Here is a 21,601-nt window from a genome sequence, read left to right as displayed (position 1 = left end):
GAGGTTCCCAGTTTGTTTCGAGGTTTTGGCGAGCCTTTTGTGGTAGGATGGGCATTGACTTGTGTTTTTCCTCGGCTTTCCATCCTCAGACTAATGGCCAGACCGAACGAACCAATCAGACCTTGGAAACATATCTGAGATGCTTTGTTTCTGCTGATCAGGATGACTTGGTGTCCTTTTTGCCTTTGGCTGAGTTCGCCCTTAATAATCGGGCCAGCTCGGCTACCTTGGTTTCGCCGTTTTTCTTCAATTCTGGGTTCCATCCTCGTTTCTCTTCAGGACAGGTTGAGTCTTCGGACTGTCCTGGTGTGGATACTGTGGTGGACTGGTTGCAGCAGATTTGGACTCAGGTAGTGGACAATTTGACCTTGTCCCAGGAGAAGGCTCAACTTTTCGCTAATCGCAGACGCCGTGTGGGTCCCCGACTTCGTGTTGGGGATCTGGTTTGGTTATCTTCTCGTCATATTCCTATGAAGGTTTCCTCTCCTAAGTTTAAACCTCGTTTTATTGGTCCGTATAGGATTTCTGAGGTTCTTAATCCTGTGTCTTTTCGTCTGACCCTTCCAGATTCTTTTTCCATACATAACGTATTCCATAGGTCATTGTTGCGGAGATACGTGGCACCTATGGTCCCATCTGTTGAGCCTCCTGCCCCGGTTTTGGTGGAGGGGGAATTGGAGTATATTGTGGAGAAGATGTTGGATTCTCGTGTTTCAAGACGGAAAGTCCAGTATCTGGTTAAATGGAAGGGTTATGCTCAGGAAGATAATTCCTGGGTTTTTGCCTCTGATGTCCATGCTCCCGATCTTGTTCGTGCCTTTCATGTGGCTCATCCTGGTCGGCCTGGGGGCTCTGGTGGGGGTTCGGTGACCCCTCCTCAAGGGGGGGGTACTGTTGTGAATTCTGTGGCAGAGTTCACTCCTGTGGTCACAAGTGGTACTTCGGCTGATTCTCTCTGGGAGCTTCCGTTTGTGGAGGAAAGTGGTACTGCAGCTTCTGAGTTTCCTCCCTCAGGTGATCTGGTGAGGTCGTTAGCTGCTTCTCTACTTAACTCCACCTGATGCTTTGATCCATGCTTCCTGTCAATGTTCCAGTGTTGGACTTGTGTTTCTCTGGATCATTCCTGTGACCTGCTGCTCTGCATAGCTAAGTGCTTATTTGCTATTTGTTGCTATTTTTTCTGTCCAGCTTGTCTATTTGTTTTGCTGGAAGCTCTGGGACGCAAAGGGTGTACCTCCGTGCCGTTAGTTCGGTACGGAGGGTCTTTTTGCCCCCTTTGCGTGGTTTTCTTTAGGGTTTTGTGTAGACCGCAAAGTTATCTTTCCTATCCTCGTTCTGTCTAGAATATCGGGCCTCACTTTGCTGAATCTATTTCATCCCTACGTTTGTCTTTTCATCTTACTCACAGTCATTATATGTGGGGGGCTGCCTTTTCCTTTGGGGTATTTCTCTGAGGCAAGGTAGGCTTATTTTTCTATCTTCAGGCTAGTTAGTTTCTCAGGCTGTGCCGAGTTGCATAGGGAGCGTTAGGCGCAATCCACAGCTGCCTCTAGTTGTGTTTGGAGAGGATCAAGAATTGCGGTCTACAGAGTTTCCACGTCTCAGAGCTCATTCTATTATTTTGGGTTATTGTCAGATCACTGTATGTGCTCTGATCGCTATGTACATTGTGTTACTGAATTGCCTATCATAACAGTCTGCCACTCATTACAGTTGTCCTCCACTGAACAAAGCAATGCCGCCTGTTTAGTCCTGTTACCAATTTTGAACTGCATTTAGCCTATTTTATTATTTGGGCCTACTAACTGTGTCTGTCGCTCATTACAGTTGTCCTCCACTGAACAAAGCAATGCCGCCTCTTTAGTCCTGTTACCAATTTTGAACTGCATTTAGCCTATTTTATTATTTGGGCCTACTAACTGTGTCTGCCGCTCATTACAGTTGTCCTCCACTGAACAAAGCAATGCCGCCTCTTTAGTCCTGGTACCAATTTTGAATTGCATTTAGCCTACTTTATTATTTGGGCCTATATCTGTGTTTCCTTCTCATCCTGCCCATTGCCCAGCCACTGCTAGATGAGTCTGCTGGTACATTGACCCAGACCACTACATTCCCCTTGCACTCTACACAGCCAGAATCTGACCCTGCTGAAAGTCAGGTTCCCCTTCCCGCATACTATACCACCTTACACGGGGACAAAGAGGAAGGTGCAGATGAAAGTGCAGGTTCCTTCATCAGGTGGGGGGGCATACTCATTGGCGACATCATTGGCACAGGGCCCCTCATAGTACGCAAATGTGTCTCTGCCAGTGGGAGGCGCCACCCGCCGTCAAACAGACCGCCGTACTATGAGGGGCCCTGTGCCAGTGCCAATGAGTGGGCGCTCCCTGCTTGCTCAGGATCACAGCACTTGCAAAGTTAAAATACTTACGGTACCTCTCCCTACTCCACCTCCATGACGTATTCTGCGTTTCCTGGGCCCACGAAAATCTTGAGCCAGCCCTACCCCCCCACAACTTTAGCCAAATGACCCCGAGTTTTCAATGCCTAACTATTATTGTCAAGTAAATTAAGATTGACAAGCTTAAGTAATAAGAATTGATGTTTTTGGCATTAAAATGGGCACTGTAGGTGTTTTTATGTCCTCCACTCACTGCCGACTTTGTTTTCTTATTGACTTGCATTGGGTTTCGTGTTTCAGTCGGCCCTCGATTTTTCGCAATAATCGGTTGATTTCACCCGACCCGACTTTTGACAAAGTCGGGTTTCGCGAAACCCGACTCGATCCGAAAAAAAGTAAAAGTCGCTCAACTCTAGTTTTAAGTGCCTGAGTCAAGTCGTTTCCAGTGCTTGAGTCCGCTAGGCCCAGAAAAAAAAACAAAAAAAACCTGTGACATCCAGCAGTCTCATCATTACAGACATACTGACCACTAAGATGACATTGGGATAGGCTGACACCTGAAGACCAGTAACGACTAGTGTTGAGCATTCCGATACCGCAAGTATCGGGTATCGGCCGATACTTGCGGTATCGGAATTCCGATACCGAGATCCGATATTTTTGTGGTATCGGGTATCGGTATCGGAGGTGTAAAATAAAGAATTAAAATAAAAAATATTGTTATATTCACCTCTCCGGCGGCCCCTGGAACATCACCGCGAGTCACCGGCGTCCGGCAGGCTTCTTTGTTTAAAATGAGCGCCTTTAGGACCCGAGGAATGACGTCGCGGCTTCTGATTGGTCGCGTGGCGGTCACATGGGCGGCACGCGACCAATCAGAAGCCGCGACGTCATTCCGCAGGTCCTAAAGGCGCTCATTTTTAAAAATGAGCGCGGTAATAGCTTTCGATGACGTCGCGGCTTGTGATTGGTCGCGTGGTGGTCACATGAGCGGCACGCGACCAATCAGAAGCCGCGACGTCATTCGCAGGTCCTGAAGCCGGCCGGTTAGCCGCGTGATGTCCAGGGGCCGCCGGAGAGGTGAGCATATCAATATTTTTTATTTTAATTCTTTATTTTACACCTCCCTATGGATCCCAGGGCCTGAAGGAGAGTTTCCTCTCCTTCAGACCCTGGGAACCATCAGGATACATTCCGATACTTGATGTCCCATTGACTTGTATTGGTATCGGATATCGGTATCGGCGATATCCGATATTTTTCGGGTATCGGCCAATACTATCCGATACTGATACTTTCAAGTATCGGACGGTATCGCTCATCCCTAGTAACGACATGACCACAGAGAAAAGATATAGCAAAAATACTTTGATAACAAAAGACTTTGATTTGACAGCAATAAGACTTTGATTAAGAACCAAGAAAGAAGAAGAAGGTGTACACTGTGGATAGAGATGTGGGTTATGGTGAACGGCAGGGAAGAGCTGGTACCTAAGTGCAGAATTATGCTTCATTCCATCCTGAAGTGTCATAAGTTCTAATTGGGTTTGAGTAGGCAAATCAATCCCAGCACAACACTTCATTTAAATTTCATTGTCGTGTTCTCGACAACAGGGGGATTGTAGAAGGGAAGTGCCCCAAAATGTATATCTTTATCTTTACATAGAGATGTGTTTAGTGATATAATCGTACCACATGTGATCCCAGAAACCCCCTCCTCCAACCTGCTGTATTAAAAAGTAGGTCTGCCATGAGCTGGTAAGACAGGTTATTGAGGGGGTGTACCTTTGTCAGTGGACAATAGACTTGTGACCTCATTCCCTACACCTGGTGCTGGACACACCTTTTTTAGCTGGTCACATAAAAGGGACAAGAGCATGTGGCTCTGGTCTCTTTTGCTTTGCCTGCTTCCTGGAATGATGATGGACCCACATTGCTGAGTATAATCTGTAACCTCTTAGGCATTAGGGATAGTAAGCTATAGATTGGGAGGGCTGATACGGCATGTGTGATTTGGGTAATCCGGGCAGTTAATTATGGGTTTTTATTGTGTGATATTGTGGTAGTCAAGTTCAGCGTTAATTGTTAATATGGGACCTTAATAGAGGTGAAGGGAGAGTTCCTTCTTTGATAACTATAAGTTTTAGTAATTTTGTGGAGGAAGTCCCATCCCTTTACAGTATCATATTTATTTATATTGCCTATCAATTTCAATATAATAATATAAAAAAATTGACGTGGGTTCCCATGTATTTTTGATAACCAGCCAGACAAAACTAACAGCTGTGGGCTGTAACCCTCAGCTGTCAGCTTCAGTACTGCACTGTGTGTCTTTTTCTCACTGTGCTTGCGGTGATCTCACTGAGGTCACTGCAGTTCAGGGGCCAGTCTGGGAACGCAGCTTCAGTGACTGGTGGAAACCTTGATAATGTCACTGCTAGCTACTGAGGCATGGATTATGGTATGGAACAGAAGGATGAACAGCTAAGGGATATGGTTTTTATTTATTTTTATTTTATTACAGGAGATGAGGGCTTCAATGGAATGGCCGTTAGGTGAGTATAACTATGTTTGTTATTTTTAAATAAAAAAAGAAAATTTTGTTTTGTTTATATTTCAAATAAAGGACCTTATTTTGTCAGAATGTTTATTTACCACATAACTGTAGGATTAGTAATGAAGAGGCATCTAGTAGATGCGACTTCCAGGGTGGCTGCGGGCTGTTATTTTTAGGCTGAAGGGGCCAATATCCATGATGACCCCTTACCAGCCTGAGAATACCAACTGTCTGCTTTAGCTTGGATGGTAGTCAAAAATGGGGGGACCCCATGCCGTTTTTTTAATATTATTTATATAGATAATAAAAAAATACAACATGGAGGCCCCTCGACTATTGATAACCAGCCTTGCTCAAATTGACAGCTGAGGGTTGCAGCCCACAGCTGTCAATTTTGCCTGGCTGGTTATCAAAAATACAGGGAAGCCCCGCGTCATTTAAAAAAATGTATTTAATTATAGTGCAGGCAGCGACTGGTACTCTCATCAGCCTCCACCTGCTCTCACTGTTATTATTGGCAGCAGGCGTAGACTGATGGGAGTAGTAGTCCCATCAACCACCACCAGGTCTCACTGTAAACAGTTGAATACAACTCTCATTGTCTCCCTGCTAGTGTGATCGCAGCATGAGCAGGAAAGAATGATGAAAGCTGTCTTTAGCACCGAGCACCAGGCAATAGCGTAAACAGTACCAATGATTCCCAGGCGCCGGATATCTTCCATGTGTCATCATGGTGCACGTGTGTATGATGTTATGCCGCCTGTGCTGTTACCGGAAACACTGATGTCTAAAAGAGCCCTTAGTGAAATCGATGATTTACCGAACTTTGGACGAATTTTGTCGGTTTTTAAGGGAAAAGCTATGGAATCCAAACACGAATCTGAATGTGCTACGTTCGTGCCGAATTTGAGATTGGCAAACATTTTCCGAACAAGTTCGCTCATCTCTAATAATAACCATTAGCATTGTTCTTTATTCTTGAATAGATTGAAAAATATAATGTGAACAGTTTCTTCTGATGTACAGGTGCTTCTTACAAAATTAGAATATCATCTACAAGGTAATTTATTTCAGTTCTTCCATACAAAAAGTGAAACGCATATATTATATAGAGTCATTACAAACAGAGTGATCTATTTCAAGTGTTTATTTCTGTTAATGTTGAGGATTATGGCTTACAACCAATGAAAACTCAATCATTATCTTAGTAAATTAGAATACTTTATAACACCAGCTTGAAAAATTGATTTTAAAATCCGGAATGTTGGCCTACTAAAATGAATGTTCAGTAAATGCACTCAATACTTGGTTAGGGCTCCTTAGGCATCAATTTCTGCATTTATGCAGCGTGGCATGGAGGCAATCAGCCTGTGGCACTGCTGAGGTGGTATGGAAGCCCAGGTTGCTTTGATAGCAGCCATCAGCTATCAGCTTGTCTGCATTGTTGGGTCTTGTGTCTTTCATCTTCCTCTTGACAATACCCCACAGATTCTCTATGGGGTAAAGGTCAGGCAAGTTTGCTGGCCAATCAAGCACAATGATTTTGTTGCTTTTAAACCAGGTATTGATACTTTTGGCAGTGTGGACAGGTGCCATGTCATGCTAGAGAATGAAATTTCCATCTCCAAAAAGCTTGTCGGCAGAGGGAATCATGAAGTGTTCTAAAATTTTCTGTTAGACGGCTGCACTGACTTTGGTCTTGATAAAACACAGTGGATCTACACCAGCAGATAAGATGGCACCCCAAACCATCATTGATTGTGGAAACTTCACACTAGATTTTGGAAATCAAGGTCCCAGATTCTGGAGGAAGAGTGGAGAGGCCACAATCCAAGCTGCTTGAGGTCTAGTGTATCTGTTTTACTGTCTATCTAATATATGAGTTTCACTTTTTGTATTGAAGAACTGAAATAAATTAACTTTTTGATGATATTCTAGTTTTGTGAGAAGCACCTGTATCTACAAACAATGGTGAAATATGTATGGGGTATATGCAGTAGTTTAGATGCAGTAGGCCATTTTTAATGTGGATATACAGTACTTAGCAAAATAGAATTATTAAGATAATAATTAGACCATAATTTATTGCCCATCCTTGATTGATGTCTATATAGCATATGATTTTTGTCAAAAATACTAAATAGGTGTCTCATCTACTATCTTCACGAGCGAACCAATATCCTATGTCCCAGTTTTCTGCATACAGGGGATGGTGTTCCTCCTAATGCTTGACAGTTTGGATCAGCGGCATGGCTGCACCACTAGCCTGAACTGCACACTGTCCCATGCCGAAAGCAGAGTTGGCTTTGCCTCTTCACCATCAGAGGAGTGAAGGGGGACTGAAGCTGTCCATATTCAGTGATTTGTCCAACTTGAGAGCAATAATTGCAAGTGGTATAGCACAGGGCTTGTAAGTTCTGCTCTCCTTATGCAGGAGACCCACCACCTCCGATAGACTGCAAGAGTATCCCGTAACAAAGCGTTATGATGACTGCTAAAGCACATTCACACAGGTTGCGTACAAACCGGGGAGACAAATACCTGAACCTGACAGGACCCCTTTCAGGCTAGGAAAAGCCGTTCTCTGACCCTGGTCTGTCTAAGATAGCACTATGGTGCCTTCCCCCTCGATGGTGTCTTGCCCTGTACATCCTTAGCTGCTCCTAGTATCGCTAGAGTAGCAATTCCCTAAGGAATAAAGGAATCACACAAGAAACAACTCCAACCAATTTAAACTACAGCAAAGTGAATGAATTCAATAAAGACTATCACCAGCAGGAAACACTAGCAAGGGAAGGTATGTAAAGCTGCACCCGAAAGGTGATAAGGCAGACATTCAGAGTAAACAAAAAACATCTGTTACCCAAAACTGACAGGAAAATAGATAATAGAACTAAAACACCCAAAGAAAAGGTGTATCTGCTGTGGCTCATTGAAAAGAGACGCCAACCATAGAAACAGAGAGAAGCGTTCAAATTCATAACCCTAGACATTGATTATAATTATGAAACTAAAATGTAATAAGAGGTAAAATGTAAAGTTGTTTGTAATTAAAAGATATATATTTCATACTTACATAATAAATATAATCTTGTGACCATAGATTCTTACCTGTTCTTTTCACGTAAGTTACTGATTTCATGACTCTGTAATAGCAATGCTTTCTCTACTTTGTTGGTGGAGATGGAATTTTCTAGTAATTGGATTTCTAGTCTATTTGTCTGGTTAAGGACCTGTTGTTTAGACACATAAATAAACATAATTAAAATCAAGATTGTTTTATGTACAGAACTGTATCCTCTTTGCAAGTCGTCACCATAGATGTACTAAATAAGTGGCACTAAAACCAAGGGCCAATCATATTTTCTTGAAAGATTTGGAGAATAGAACACAAAAATTGGGCACAGAGGGAAGAACAATCAACAATGATTCAGTGAGGTAAAAATCCTTTTATCTAGACATCAACCTTTGGGGGAAAAGTCACCAGCTGGTTTGGCTCTCCTAGAGATCTTCTGGTTACCATGAATAACTACTCTATAGACCTCAGGACAGCTGCAGTGTGAGAGCGCCTGGAGCAGCGGGAATCATTGTGGAGCAGTCCTTGTCACATTTCTTTGGTATTATACCATCACCTTCTTTATTCTCTGAAAATGTGTAGGTCCAGAGCATTGTATGTGACAAACGTTGCTCCCATGAGTTCTTTACTGCACCAGCACTCAATAATGCAGCCCTCATTTTCTCCCGCCACTGTAATAACTGTTTTAACCTTCTCTGTGGGCATTTTCTTTTTTTTTACATTTCTATGACAATTGTTTTGTTACAATTAGGCGGCATCATAGAAGGTTAAAGGTAAACGACCCGAGAGAGGAATCTGTTTGTGCCCCCTGGATTGAAGGGGAAACTGCAAAAGCAAATATCTTGTCCAAGGAGTGGAAAAAAATAGCAACAAATATTTTAATCAGACCTTCAGCTTCTTTTTAGTGAGCAATACATATCAATGATCGTGTCTGGTTCTCCAGTGCAAAACATTCTCTATTTCCACTAACTGCTGTCAGCTTAGATCAACAAGAGATTCTACTTAATAAGGGTTTGTCTGCTTTAACTCATAATACCAGATTATTTATAACCCACAATGCCATTTGCGGTGGTGGGAAAAGCATCTAGCCCCCTTTTTAATATGCTGATGTGGTGTCTGCCTTTACTACCTCTTGTCGTAGGAGATTCCATAGTCTGACTGCTCTAACTGGAAAGAACTCTTTCCTATTTAGATGCTGGAACTGCCTTATCTCCATACGCAGTGAATGTCCCCTGGTCCTTTGTAAGGTTCTTGGGAGGAATAAATCATGTGCCTGTCCTTTGTATTGATTACACAGGTTTTTATATACATAAATGATGAGATCACTTTTGAGGAGTCTTTTATCTAGGACCAAGCACAACTTTTCCAGCCTCTCCTTCCATATGAGACGTCTTCCATCCCATGTAATAATCTAGTTGCTCACCTTTGAACTGACTCTAACTTCCCTATATCATTTTGAAAATGTGGAGCCCAAAACTAGATTCCAAGTTGATTCTAGTGATAACTAATAGCAAGAATAAGACCCAATATATGTTATTGATTTATCAGTGACAATATGTTCTTTGACACAGATGATATTTACTAGAAAAAAAAGATATTTCATATTTAAAATGTCGCCTCTTCACAACAGTTTCCATGTCTCCTACATTAAACATTGTTCTGTATATTTCCAGCAAACTGACATATATTGACTACAAAATCCAGTGCAATAAAAAATGTTGCTTTAATGAAAAAATTATATTAAGCAACACTATACTGCAGCTGTGTTGAAGTTGAAAATTGGTTGATTCAATGCCGAAGGTTTCATTTTGAATGATAAGAATATCTCCAAATTTACAACAGACAACGTAGTAAGTACTAAAAAGCAGGGAAAGCTGAATAAGTGAAGTGCAGACATAATATACAAGATGGACTTATGTTAATGTTAGGATTAAATGAAAATGTTCTGAATGTAACCAGACTCTCATAACTATTGATAAAGGTAAACAATGTCTATAAAGTAGTAATAGAAAACAAGAAGAAAAGGCAAAGTGAAGGCATGCTAGGACAGGTGTATGCATAGGGAATAGAGAAACAATAGAGCCTAGGGATGCAGTTCGAGGGACTGCAGTATGATGGATGATCAAAGCTGTTCAATAGAAACAGTGACCTGACAAAACTGTGATAGATAGCTGGAACCAGGACAAGAGCCATGTGTTGAAAACTCTGAGAATATCTGGGATAACATAGAAATGCTGATAACATGATTCTATGGAGCTGAACACTTCGATTTGAACTGCCGGCGGCAGTGCCGGATATTGAGTTGAGAGACTCGCACGAGTTTCTCGCATTGCAGTTGCAAGTGTGACACTGGCCTAATCCTACAAATTTCTTTGGTGTCTATTAAAGTTGAGCAAATTTTTTAATCCCTTTTCGACATCAGGCATAATAATACGTTGATGACGGACACCCTCCCTTTGATGCTTCGGCGGTAAGCCCACATCTTTTCCGGCACATGTCAGCTGTCTTGAACAGGGTGGATGGAATCGTGAACCACCCGCGGCTGTTCACCATTAAATGCCTCTGTCAAACTCTGACAGCGGCATTTAACATGCGCATCCAGCAAGCACGCCGGAAATGCTGCCCATTGGCGACTGTGTCACATGACCGCGAGTCGTCTATGGGTTGGCATGACAACCAGAGGTCTCCAGCAGACCTCTAGGGTTGTCACTGCCGGATTGCTATGATCACCGCCCGGTGGTCAGCACTCATAGCAAGTCAATAATTCTGCTACATACAGGCAATCTGATCATCGCCTGTATGTAGCAGAGGCGATCGGGATATGGCAGCTTCTAGTCTCCCATGGAGACTATTGCATCATGCCAAAAGTAAAAAAAAATGTTTTTAAAAATATTAAATAAATAAAAAAATATAAAAGTTCAAATCACCCTCTTTTGCCCAATTCAAAATTAAACAATTAAAAAAAACAAACATACACATATTTGGTATCGCCACTTTCAGAATCACTTGATCTATCAATATAAATAGAATTAACCCTAGCGCTAAACTACGTAACAAGAAAAAAAGTCAAAACGCAAGAATTTTGTTTTTTTGGTCTCTGCAACATTGCATTAAATTGCAATAAAGCATGATCAAAAGATCATATATGCACCAAATTGGTATCTTTAAAAAGTCAGCTCGGCACGCAAAAAACAAGCCCTCAACCATCCCGAGATCACAAAAATTGGAGACGCTATGGGTATCGGAAAATGGAACAATTGTTTTTTTTTACAAACTTTGGAATTTTTTTCACCTCTTAGATAAAAAAGAACCTAGACATGTTTGGTGTCTCTGAACTCGTAATAACCTGGATAATCATAATGGAAGGTCAGTTTTAGCATTTAGTGAACATAGTAAAAAAGCAAAACAAAAAACAATTGTGGAATTGCACATTTTTTGCAATTTCACACCACTTGGAATGTTTTCCCGTTTTCCAGTACATGATATGTTAAAACCAATAGTGTTGTTCAAAAGTACAACTCGTCCTGCAAAAAACAAAACAAACAAAATAAAAAAAGTAACGGCACTGAGAAGAAGAGGAGCAAAAAATGAAAACGTAAAAACGAAAATACCCCTGGTAATGAAGGGGTTAAAATTTAAGTTTAGCAATTTCAATGAAATTTCACAATAAATTCATTTTGCAGTGAAAAGTATTCATTTGCCCTGAAAATGTGTCATACACTATGTGGAGACACATCATTGCATCTTAATTAACCAGATGTCTATTTTTAGCAAACCAAGCAGAACAGACTGTCATCTGTATATTGGCTTTTGAATTTAAGCATTTCTTTCTAGCTGGTCAAGAAAACAGACTTTTGTTTGTGTAAGTCTGTAATGTTGACTTGTAAGCTGATATTTGATATAACATAGTGTGCTCTTATCCTTAATGATTAGTGATATGCTAATTATGTTTTGGGCAGCCTAGGTAGTTTGTTGATTTTTTAAAACATAGTAGGAAAATCAATGCAAATAGATTACATAATCAAACAAGGTGACTTGGTCATCACCATTCTTCCCCTTATCTGTGATGCTGGACTGAAGAACACTTGTTAAGTATAAAAACAGGATATATGCCTTGGTATAGACTGAGAGAGACAAATAGATTGAGAGACAGCCAGAGATTCTGTCAAGACTTCCGTACAAAACTGCTGCCAATATGTCATGGCCCCATCAGGAGGGACACGGATCTATCATTCTACAGGAAACATCCTAGCATACTTAGGTTGGAAGAATACATATCTGTTCCATTGACCATTGCTAAGCCATGCATACGTTTGGAGAAAGCCAGGATTGGGACCCGCCGGTTGCCTGGCTCCATGGAGATGATTGGAGAAGCCAGGTTGTGACCCTTGGGTCATCTGGCCTTGTACCTGAATGGACTGTCATCTTGTCATCTCCCTACGCTTGTCGATATCTCCTCTCTGTGTGCATGCCACAGATGGGGTAGCTGACCCTAGGAGCTCTGACATAACAGCTGCCTTTATCCTGGGGAGTCAGCAGAAGGGTGAGACTCTGCAATGTGCTCCATCTTGGGGTATTTTGCTGGGACTATTCTATGTGTTGTTATCTGCCTGTTTTGTGGTTCATTAAAGCATTGCCACTCTGCAGGTTCCTCTCCTGCACGGTGGACCCTGGGTTGCGAATGCACCTATTAATATATATATATATATATATATATATATATATATACTCGGTGCGTTCCACCAACCCTAACATAATACTAGCGCCAGGGTCTGGCTAGTAAATGGCGGACAAACAGCAATCCTTGTGGTACATCCCCTAGCTGGAGGGTAGGTTGGCGGCTCTTGAGCGCACAACCTCAGCTGTGGATGTTACCACAGTTGCTGTTCAGGCTGCTAGCGAGGCTGCAACAACCTTGTCCATGGCCACCTCTGTTCCAACTCTATCTCGCCTTCCGCTGCCAGAAAAAATTTCTGGTGATAGTAAATCTTGTAGGGGTCTTGTGAGCCAGTGCTCAATACACCTCGACCTCCTGGCCGCACTTTTCCCCACAGAGCGGGCAAAGGTGGGATTTATTGTGTCTCTCCTGTCAGACAGGGCACTGGAGTGGGCTATGCCGTTGTGGGAGCGTGGCGATCATGTGGTGCAGAGTGCTCCTCTGTTCTTGAGCACTCTGAAATAGGTCTTTTTAGGGCCTCAATTCACCCATGATACAGGGCTCCAACTGTTGGCATTGACTCAGGGCTGGTCTTTGGTCAGACATTTTGCTGTCCACTTTCGCACCCTAGCATCTGAGTTGGAGTGGTTACATAAAGCCCTTATCCCTATATTTTGGAGGAGGCTAGTTGACCAAGTGAAGGACGCTCTGGCCTCGAGGGAGATTCCCGCCAGACTGGAGGAGTTAATAGATGTGTCTACCTTGTAGGGATTTCACTCACTCAGGTGCGACGGCTGAGACTCAGGAGGCACGTTCCTTGAAAAGTTCACAGGGTTTATTGCATCATAAACCACATGGCAAAATAACAGAAAGGAAATAGCCTTTGGCTCAGGGAAAGAAAAACAAGTGTCCAGTCCTTCCGGCTCAGTCCTGGAGCCTTGACACACTCAGGAGGGTTCCACCTCCACACATATCTGCTGTGTAAAGCATTAGCCAGTCTTATATAGAGCTAACCACACCCAGTAACCCATCACATGATTAGCCATGTGGTCTGACATCACCACAGGTCCTGAAACACATATATATACAAGGTTATGTGCAAGAAAGAAATACTCCGGGCTACATTACAGCAACAAGGCACTTATGTGGCACATACTTCCCGTCGACTACACACCCTTTAGCCATGCTACATACCTCCCCCCTCTGCCTAAAGCCGTGGGGCTTGGCACTTTCTCCCACTAAACAAGGGATTCTTGATAGGGCATCCGCATTACCGTGCAGCTTTCCGGCCCTATGTTCCACATGGAAACTGAAGTCCTGCAGGGCTAAGAACCAACGGGTGACTCTAGCATTTCTACCCTTCGTTTCCCTCATCCACCTAAGTGGGGCATGGTCGGATATCAGTCTAAATTTACTTCCCAGCAGATAGTACCGTAATGTGTCCACTGCCCATTTTATGGCCAAGCACTCCTTCTCAACGACTGAGTAGTTCTTTTCAGACGAGGACAGCTTCCTACTCAGATAGAGAACAGGATGCTCCTCCCCATGTAGTTCTTGGGAAAGGACTGCTCCCACCCCAACATCCAAGGCATCTGTCTGAAGAATAAACTCTTTCTTGAAGTTTGGGGCCATCAGAACGGGTTGCTTACACAAAGCCTCTTTCATTTCTTGGAAGGCTGACTCTGTTTCTTTGGACCACTTAACCATTACAGATTTTGTCCCTTTTAGCAGGTCAGTCAGAGGCGCAGCCATCGTGGCGAAGTTTGGGATGAACCTCCTGTAATATCCTACGATTCCCAGGAAGGCTTTAACTTGGTTCTTGGAAACTGGTTTTGGCCATGTTTGAATTACCTCCACTTTACTGATTTGGGGTTTTATTTCTCCATGACCCACTATGTATCCAAGGTACTTAGCTTCTTCTTTACCCAAGGCACACTTCTTTGGGTTTATTGTAAATCCGGCCTCTCTTATAGCATCAAACAACGCTTGGACTTTCTCCAGATGACTCTCCCAGTCCGGGCTAAAGATGACGATATCATCTAGGTATGCAGCAGCGTAGGCCTTATGGGGTGCAAGGACTCTATCCATAGCCCTCTGGAAGGTCGCAGGAGCTCCCTGTAGGCCAAACGGCATCCGGACATACTGGAAGCATCCATCAGGTGTCGAAAAGGCCATCTTCTCCTTGGCTTCCTGTGCCATGGGGATCTGCCAATACCCCTTTGTCAAATCCAAGGTGGATATATATCTGGCATGCCCAAGCCTTTCGATGAGCTCATCAATGCGGGGCATGGGATAGGCGTCAAACTTGGAGACCTCATTCAACTTCCGATAGTCGTTGCAAAACCTCCACTCTCCATCAGGTTTTGGGACCAGGACAATTGGGCTCGACCAACCGCTCTTGGATTCCTCAATGACTCCAAGCCTCAACATACGCTCCACTTCCTTGGAGATAACTTCTCGACGAGCCTCAGGAATACGATAAGGTTTCACATTCACCCGCACATGTGGCTCTGTTAAGACCTCGTGCTCTATGACCTTCGTGTATCCTGGCAATTCTGAAAACAGGTCCCTGTTTTTCTGGAGTAACTCCCGACACTGCTGTTTCTGGGTCTTCGATAGCGTCTCTGCTATAGTAACCGCTCCAACCTCACCTTCTGGGTTGCTTAACAATGACGGAGTTACTGTCGGCTCTCTATCTTGCCATGGCTTGATGAGGTTGACATGGTAAACTTGGAATGGTTTCCGTCTTCCTGGTTGGTGAATTTTATAATTTACCTCACCAAGTTTCTCGACAACCTCATATGGCCCTTGCCATTTGGCCAAGAACTTGCTTTCCACCGTTGGAACTAACACAAGAACTCGGTCTCCCGGATTGAACTGCCTCACTCTTGCAGACCGGTTGTAGACCCTGGCCTGAGCTTCTTGTGCTTGGAGAAGGTGTTCTTTCACGATAGGCATCACCTTTGCAATCCTCTGCTGCATCAGGGCCACATGCTCAATGACGCTTCTGTCTGGCGTGACTTCGGCTTCCCAGGTTTCCTTGGCTATATCCAGGAGTCCTCGTGGATGTCGGCCATATAGAAGCTCAAACGGTGAGAACCATGTGGAGGCCTGTGGAACTTCACGAATGGAAAACATCAAATAGGGTAAGAGACAATCCCAGTCTCTACCGTCTTTCTCTATAGCTTTTCTCAGCATGCTCTTCAGTGTCTTGTTAAATCTCTCAACAAGGCCATCTGACTGGGGATGGTACACCGAGGTCCTGAACTGGGAGATTTTCAGGGCTTTGCATAACTCCCTCATCACCTTGCTCATGAAAGGTGTCCCCTGGTCAGTCAGGATCTCCTTCGGCAGACCTGTCCGGGAAAAGACATGGACCAACTCGCTGGCTATACTCTTCGAGGAAGAATTTCTCAAGGGAATTGCCTCAGGATAGCGTGTGGCATAGTCCAGGATGACTAATATATACTGATGGCCCTGCGCTGATTTAACTAAGGGACCAACCAAGTCCGTGGCAATTCTCTCGAACGGTACCTCAATAATGGGCAGTGGCACAAGGGGGTTCCGGAAATGAGGAGTAGGAGCAGTTAGCTGACATGTAGGGCAGGACCTGCAATAGGTCACTATTTCCCGGTGACACCCAGGCCAATAGAACCTCTGCACAACCCGTTCCTGCATTTTTTCCACCCCTAGGTGTCCACCCAAGATGTGAGAATGGGCCATGTCCAACACTTTCCGTCTATACGGACCCGGCACTACCAACTGCTCTACCAACTCCTCCCTTATTTTCGTGACCCGGTACAACAACTCCCCACTCATCAGAAAATGGGGAAATCTTGTGTCTGCCCCGGCTCCTGTACCACCCCATCAATAACTGTGACATTATTAAAAGCTTCCCTCAGAGTGGGGTCCCTATGTTTGGCAGTCCCAAAATTTTCACCGGTAACCTCTAACTCCAGAATGTCAGATGTAGGGGATACTTCCTCCTCATCCCCAACCAGATCACAAAAAGGAAACCAGTCTGCCTCTGGGTGTGGTGATACCCTTCCAGGGTTCACTGGTTCCCTGCTAGGGAGCTCAGAACCTTTTCCCCACAAATCCCAAAACAAACAGAAATCCCGGCCAATAATTATAGGGTGCAACAAGTCCTGAACGACGCCGACTATGTGGGGCTCATTGCCACATGCCGTTTCAATGTCCACCCTGGCCATAGGGGAGTCCTTTGCATCACCATGTATGCACCGCACTCCGACCTTCTTTCCCGGGAGCAGGTGGAGAGGAAAAGTGGCCCTCACCAGGGTCACTAGGCTCCCCGAGTCTAACAGTGCCGTTACTGCTCGACCGTTCACCTTTACGGGACACGCTTGAGGTCCCTCGTTGGGCGGAGAGTTCACACTGCAGGCTGGATACGCATAGTATGAACAACGGCGTCCCATGCTGCAGTCCATCTGCTCAGTGGTCTGGGAACAACGGGCAGCTATATGTCCTGGCCCGTGGCACTTCCAACAAACAATATCACCCGTAGGGACCTTGGGCACCACCTCCCCCGCCCTTTGTGACCTTGGACGCACCACCCCTTTTTGGGACTCCCTTCTGGGACCCCCAGTATGGCATGGGCTGCCTCCCGAAGGAGCCTTCCAACCCTTGGTATCTCTCAACCAGTCCGATCAGCTCGTCGGCATTCTGGGGATCACCCTGGGCAACCCAAGACTGTATAGGCCTCGGGAGGGAATGGACAAACCGATCCATCATCACCCGTTCTACCATCTGTGCAGGTGTAGATGACTCTGGCTGCAGCCATTTCTGGACCAGGTGCAACAGATCAAACATTTGGGAACGAGGTGGTTTGTCCCGGTGATAGGCCCAGCAGTGAACTCGCTGTGCCCTGACAGTCAGTGTCACCCCCAAACGTGCGAGAATCTCAACTTTCAATTTCTGATACTCTTTGGCATCCTGCAAGGTCAAATCATAGTACGCCTTCTGGAATTCTCCCGTCAGGTATGGCGCCAGTACCTCTGCCCACTGCTCTGGCGGAAGTTTTTCCCTCTCAGCGACCCTGTCAAACACCGTCAGGAAGGCCTCAACATCATCCCCGGGAGTCATTTTCTGCAATGCGCGTCTTACCGTCTTCCGAACGTGGGTGTCATCAGCCAGACCTGGGGTTGGGGCGCTCGCCTTGCCCTGGATGGCGGTTGCCAGAAGCTGCATCTGCTGCTGATGCTTCTGCTGGCTCTGCCGTTGCTCCTGCTGGCTCTGTTGTATCTGCTGCTGGCTCTGTTGTATCTGCTGCATCAACAGCCTGTTGGTCTCTTGCTGCCTTTGCTCCTGCTGTGACTGCATCTGGACCAAGTGTTTCAGCAGGTCCTCCATTTTCTCCGGCAATGCTTGCTGGCTTGCAACAAACTTGACCCAGGACATTCAAAATAGACTTACGTCTCCGCTGGGAACGCTGCCCGCACGTCTACCACCAATTGTAGGGATTTCACTCACTCAGGTGCGACGGCTGAGACTCAGGAGGCACGTTCCTTGAAAAGTTCACAGGGTTTATTGCATCATAAACCACATGGCAAAATAACAGAAAGGAAATAGCCTTTGGCTCAGGGAAAGAAAAACAAGTGTCCAGTCCTTCCGGCTCAGTCCTGGAGCCTTGACACACTCAGGAGGGTTCCACCTCCACACATATCTGCTGTGTAAAGCATTAGCCAGTCTTATATAGAGCTAACCACACCCAGTAACCCATCACATGATTAGCCATGTGGTCTGACATCACCACAGGTCCTGAAACACATATATATACAAGGTTATGTGCAAGAAAGAAATACTCCGGGCTGCATTACAGCAACAAGGCACTTATGTGGCACATACCTCCCATCGACTACACACCCTTTAGCCATGCTACAACCTGTATTGACCTCCGTTTTCACGAGTGGAGGTTAGAGCGGGCCCAGTTTAGGCAGAGGTTTCGGCTGGGTCCCACCTTCGCCAAAGCTTTGGAATCTCCGCTCCTGGTCCCTGAGTCACATGAGGCCATGGAAGTGTTACGAGCGGGATCTAAGTCCCGGACCGCTCGTGGACTCAAGGTCTGCCATGTTTGCCAGCAATCAGGACATTTTGCCACCAGATGTTCACAACGGTCGAGGAAACGTCAGCATCTAGTAGTAGTAGGTGGAGCTACACTAGACACGGCAAAGTTTGCCTCCTAATTATCCTATAAGGAAACAATTACTATAGGCTCATTCACTCACTAGGTAGAGCTCTGTGTGGATTCTGGGGCGGAGGGCAATTTTATGTCTTCTGCCTTCGCCCAACGTCACGCAATACCCCTGGTAATGCTAGCTCAACCAGTAACTGTATGAGTGGTGAATGGGTCGACACTGCCCTCACAGACAACACACTAGACCATCCCTTTCACTCTGTCCTTGCTGCCATCTCATCAGGAGATTATATCTCTGCTCGTCATTCCTGAGGGAATTGATGAGGTCCTGTTAAGGATGCCTTGGCCACAGTATCACTTTCCTCATATCAAGTAGTCCACAGGCAGAATTTTGGCATGGGGTGAATCTTGAGGGGGTAGATGTCAGAGGGAGAGCATTCAGGTTGCTACAACTGAGGTACCCGCAGATCTATCCTCTCTCCCCAAGCAATATTGGCCCTATGTGGACGTGTTCTCCAAAAGGGCTGCAGAGACCCTTCCGCCTCACCGCACTATGAATGTCCTATTAACCTCTTGCCTGGTGCTGAGCCTTCCCGGGGTCGAGTCTATCCGTTGCCTCTCCCGGAGATGGAGGCAATGTCACAGTGTATCCGAGAGAATCTGGCAAGAGGATTCATTAGGAAGTCAGTGTCACCTGCAGGGCCTGGGTTCTTCTTCGTACAGAAGAAGAGTGGAGAACTGCGTCCATGCATAGACTACAGGGGTCTTAACGCCATCACCGTTAAGAATAAGTACCCACTAAACCTGATATCTGAGCTTTTTGATAGGCTACGGGGAGCAAGAGATTTACTAAATTAGATCTGTGGGGTGCTTACAAACTGATTCGCATCCGTGAGGGGGACGAATGGAAGACGGCTTTTAACACCAGGGATGGGCACTATGAATATCTGGTGATGCCCTTTGGGCTCTGTAATGCCCCAGCCGTTTTCCAAGACTTTGTAAACGACATCTTCTGGGACATGCTCACCACCTCGGTCGTAGTTTATCTGGATGATATTCTCATCTAGAGTGGATCGACTTTTACTTTTTTAGGATCGAGTCGGATTTCGCGAAACCCAACTTTGTCAAAAGTCGGGTCGGGTGAAATTGGCCGATTATTTTGAAAAGTCGGGGGCCGACCGAAAAATGAAACCCAATGCAAGTCAATGGGGAATTAAAGTCGTCAGTGAGTGGAGGACAGGAAAACACCTACAGTGCCCATTTTAATGCCAAAAACATCAATTCTTATTTCTTAAGCTTGTCAATCTTAATTTACTTTATAATAATAGTTAGGCATTGAAAACAGGGGGTTATTTGGCTAAAGTTGTGGGGGGGGTAGGGCTGGCTCAAGATTTTCGGGGGCCCAGGAAACACGAAATACATCACGGCGGTGGAGCAGGGAGAGGTAAGTATTTCAACTTTGCAAGTGCTGTGATCCTGAGCAAGCAGGGGGGGCCCACTCATTGGCACTTGGCACTGGCACAGGGCCCCTCATAGTACGGCGGTGTGTTTGATGGCGGGTGGCACCTCCCACTGCCAGAGACACTTTTGCATACTATGAGGGGCCCTGTGCCAGTGACGTCGCCAATGAGTATGCCCCCCCACCTGATGAAGGAACCTGCACTTTCATCTGCACCTTCCTCTTTGTCCCCGTGTAAGGTGGTATAGTATGCGGGAAGGGGAACCTGACTTTCAACAGGGTCAGATTCAGGCTGTGTAGAGGGCAAGGGGAATGTAGTGGTCTGGGTCAATGTACCAGCAGACTCATCTAGCATTGGCTGGGCAATGGGCAGGATGAGGAGGAAACAGAGATATAGGCCCAAATAATAAAGTAGGCTAAATGCAGTTCAAAATTGGTAACAGGGCTAAACAGGCGGCATAGCTTTGTTCAGTGGAGGACAACTGTAATGAGTGGCGCAGACACAGTTAGTATGCCAAAAATAAAAAAGTAGGCTAAAAGCAGTTCAAAATTGGTAACAGGACTAAACAGGTGGTATTGCTTTGTTCAGTGGAGGACAACTGTAATGAGTGGTGCAGACACAGTTAGTAGGCCCAAAATTAAAAAGTTGGCTAAATGCAGTTCAAAATTGTTAACAGGACTAAACAGGCGGCCTAGCTTTGTTCAGTGGAGGACAACTGTAATGAGTGGCGCACACACGGTTAGTAGGCCCAAATACAAAAGTAGGCTAAAAGCAGTTCAAAATTGGTAACAGGACAAAACAGGCGGCATAGCTAGGTACTGGGGTGGGCTCCTCTGCTGAGTAGCAGACAGTGGTAGTAGGCGCGAAGTATTAACTGGTCTAAATGGAGGCCAGTGCCCTTGTATATTTTAACTATCATCTATCATTTCAACAAATTTGTATTGGCAGTGCCATTGAAGGATTTAACAGCACAGACTACACAGTGGTGCAGCAGAGAGAGGTAAGTATTGCAAGTGGTAGAGCACTGTTCGAGCTGGGGGGAACAATCTCTCGTGGGCGGCGGTACTGGCACAGGGCCCCTCATATTGCGATGGTGTGTCTGACGTTGGTTGTGCAGCACCACCGCCAGAGACACTTCATTGTACTATGAGGGATCCTGTGCCAGTGCCATCGCCCAAGAGTGGGTGCACCCACCTGTCCAGGCAAACGGCACTCGCACGGGTGCTTGCACCAGGTGTTGACAACGGCCCTGTGGGGGGAGTCAGCCCATTTAGGGAGGTATAAAAATGGCCTATG

At 45.2% G+C, this 21,601-nt stretch overlaps 1 protein-coding gene across 1 annotated transcript in view; it reads right to left on the bottom strand.

Moving 5' to 3' along the window:
• Positions 1–21,601, bottom strand: part of LOC138669955 (angiopoietin-2-like) — a 186,464-nt gene that overhangs the window by 87,445 nt on the left and 77,418 nt on the right. Inside the window, exon 3 of the mRNA XM_069756859.1 lies at positions 8,070–8,191. Within this exon, the coding sequence (XP_069612960.1) occupies positions 8,070–8,191 (122 nt within the window). The remainder of the gene's footprint in view (positions 1–8,069; positions 8,192–21,601) is intronic.

Source organism: Ranitomeya imitator, chromosome 3 (genome assembly GCF_032444005.1).
Source record: "Ranitomeya imitator isolate aRanImi1 chromosome 3, aRanImi1.pri, whole genome shotgun sequence".
Lineage (NCBI taxonomy): Eukaryota > Metazoa > Chordata > Amphibia > Anura > Dendrobatidae > Ranitomeya > Ranitomeya imitator.
Note: the sequence above shows the minus strand (reverse complement) of the source record. Positions and strands in the feature narration are given on the sequence as shown.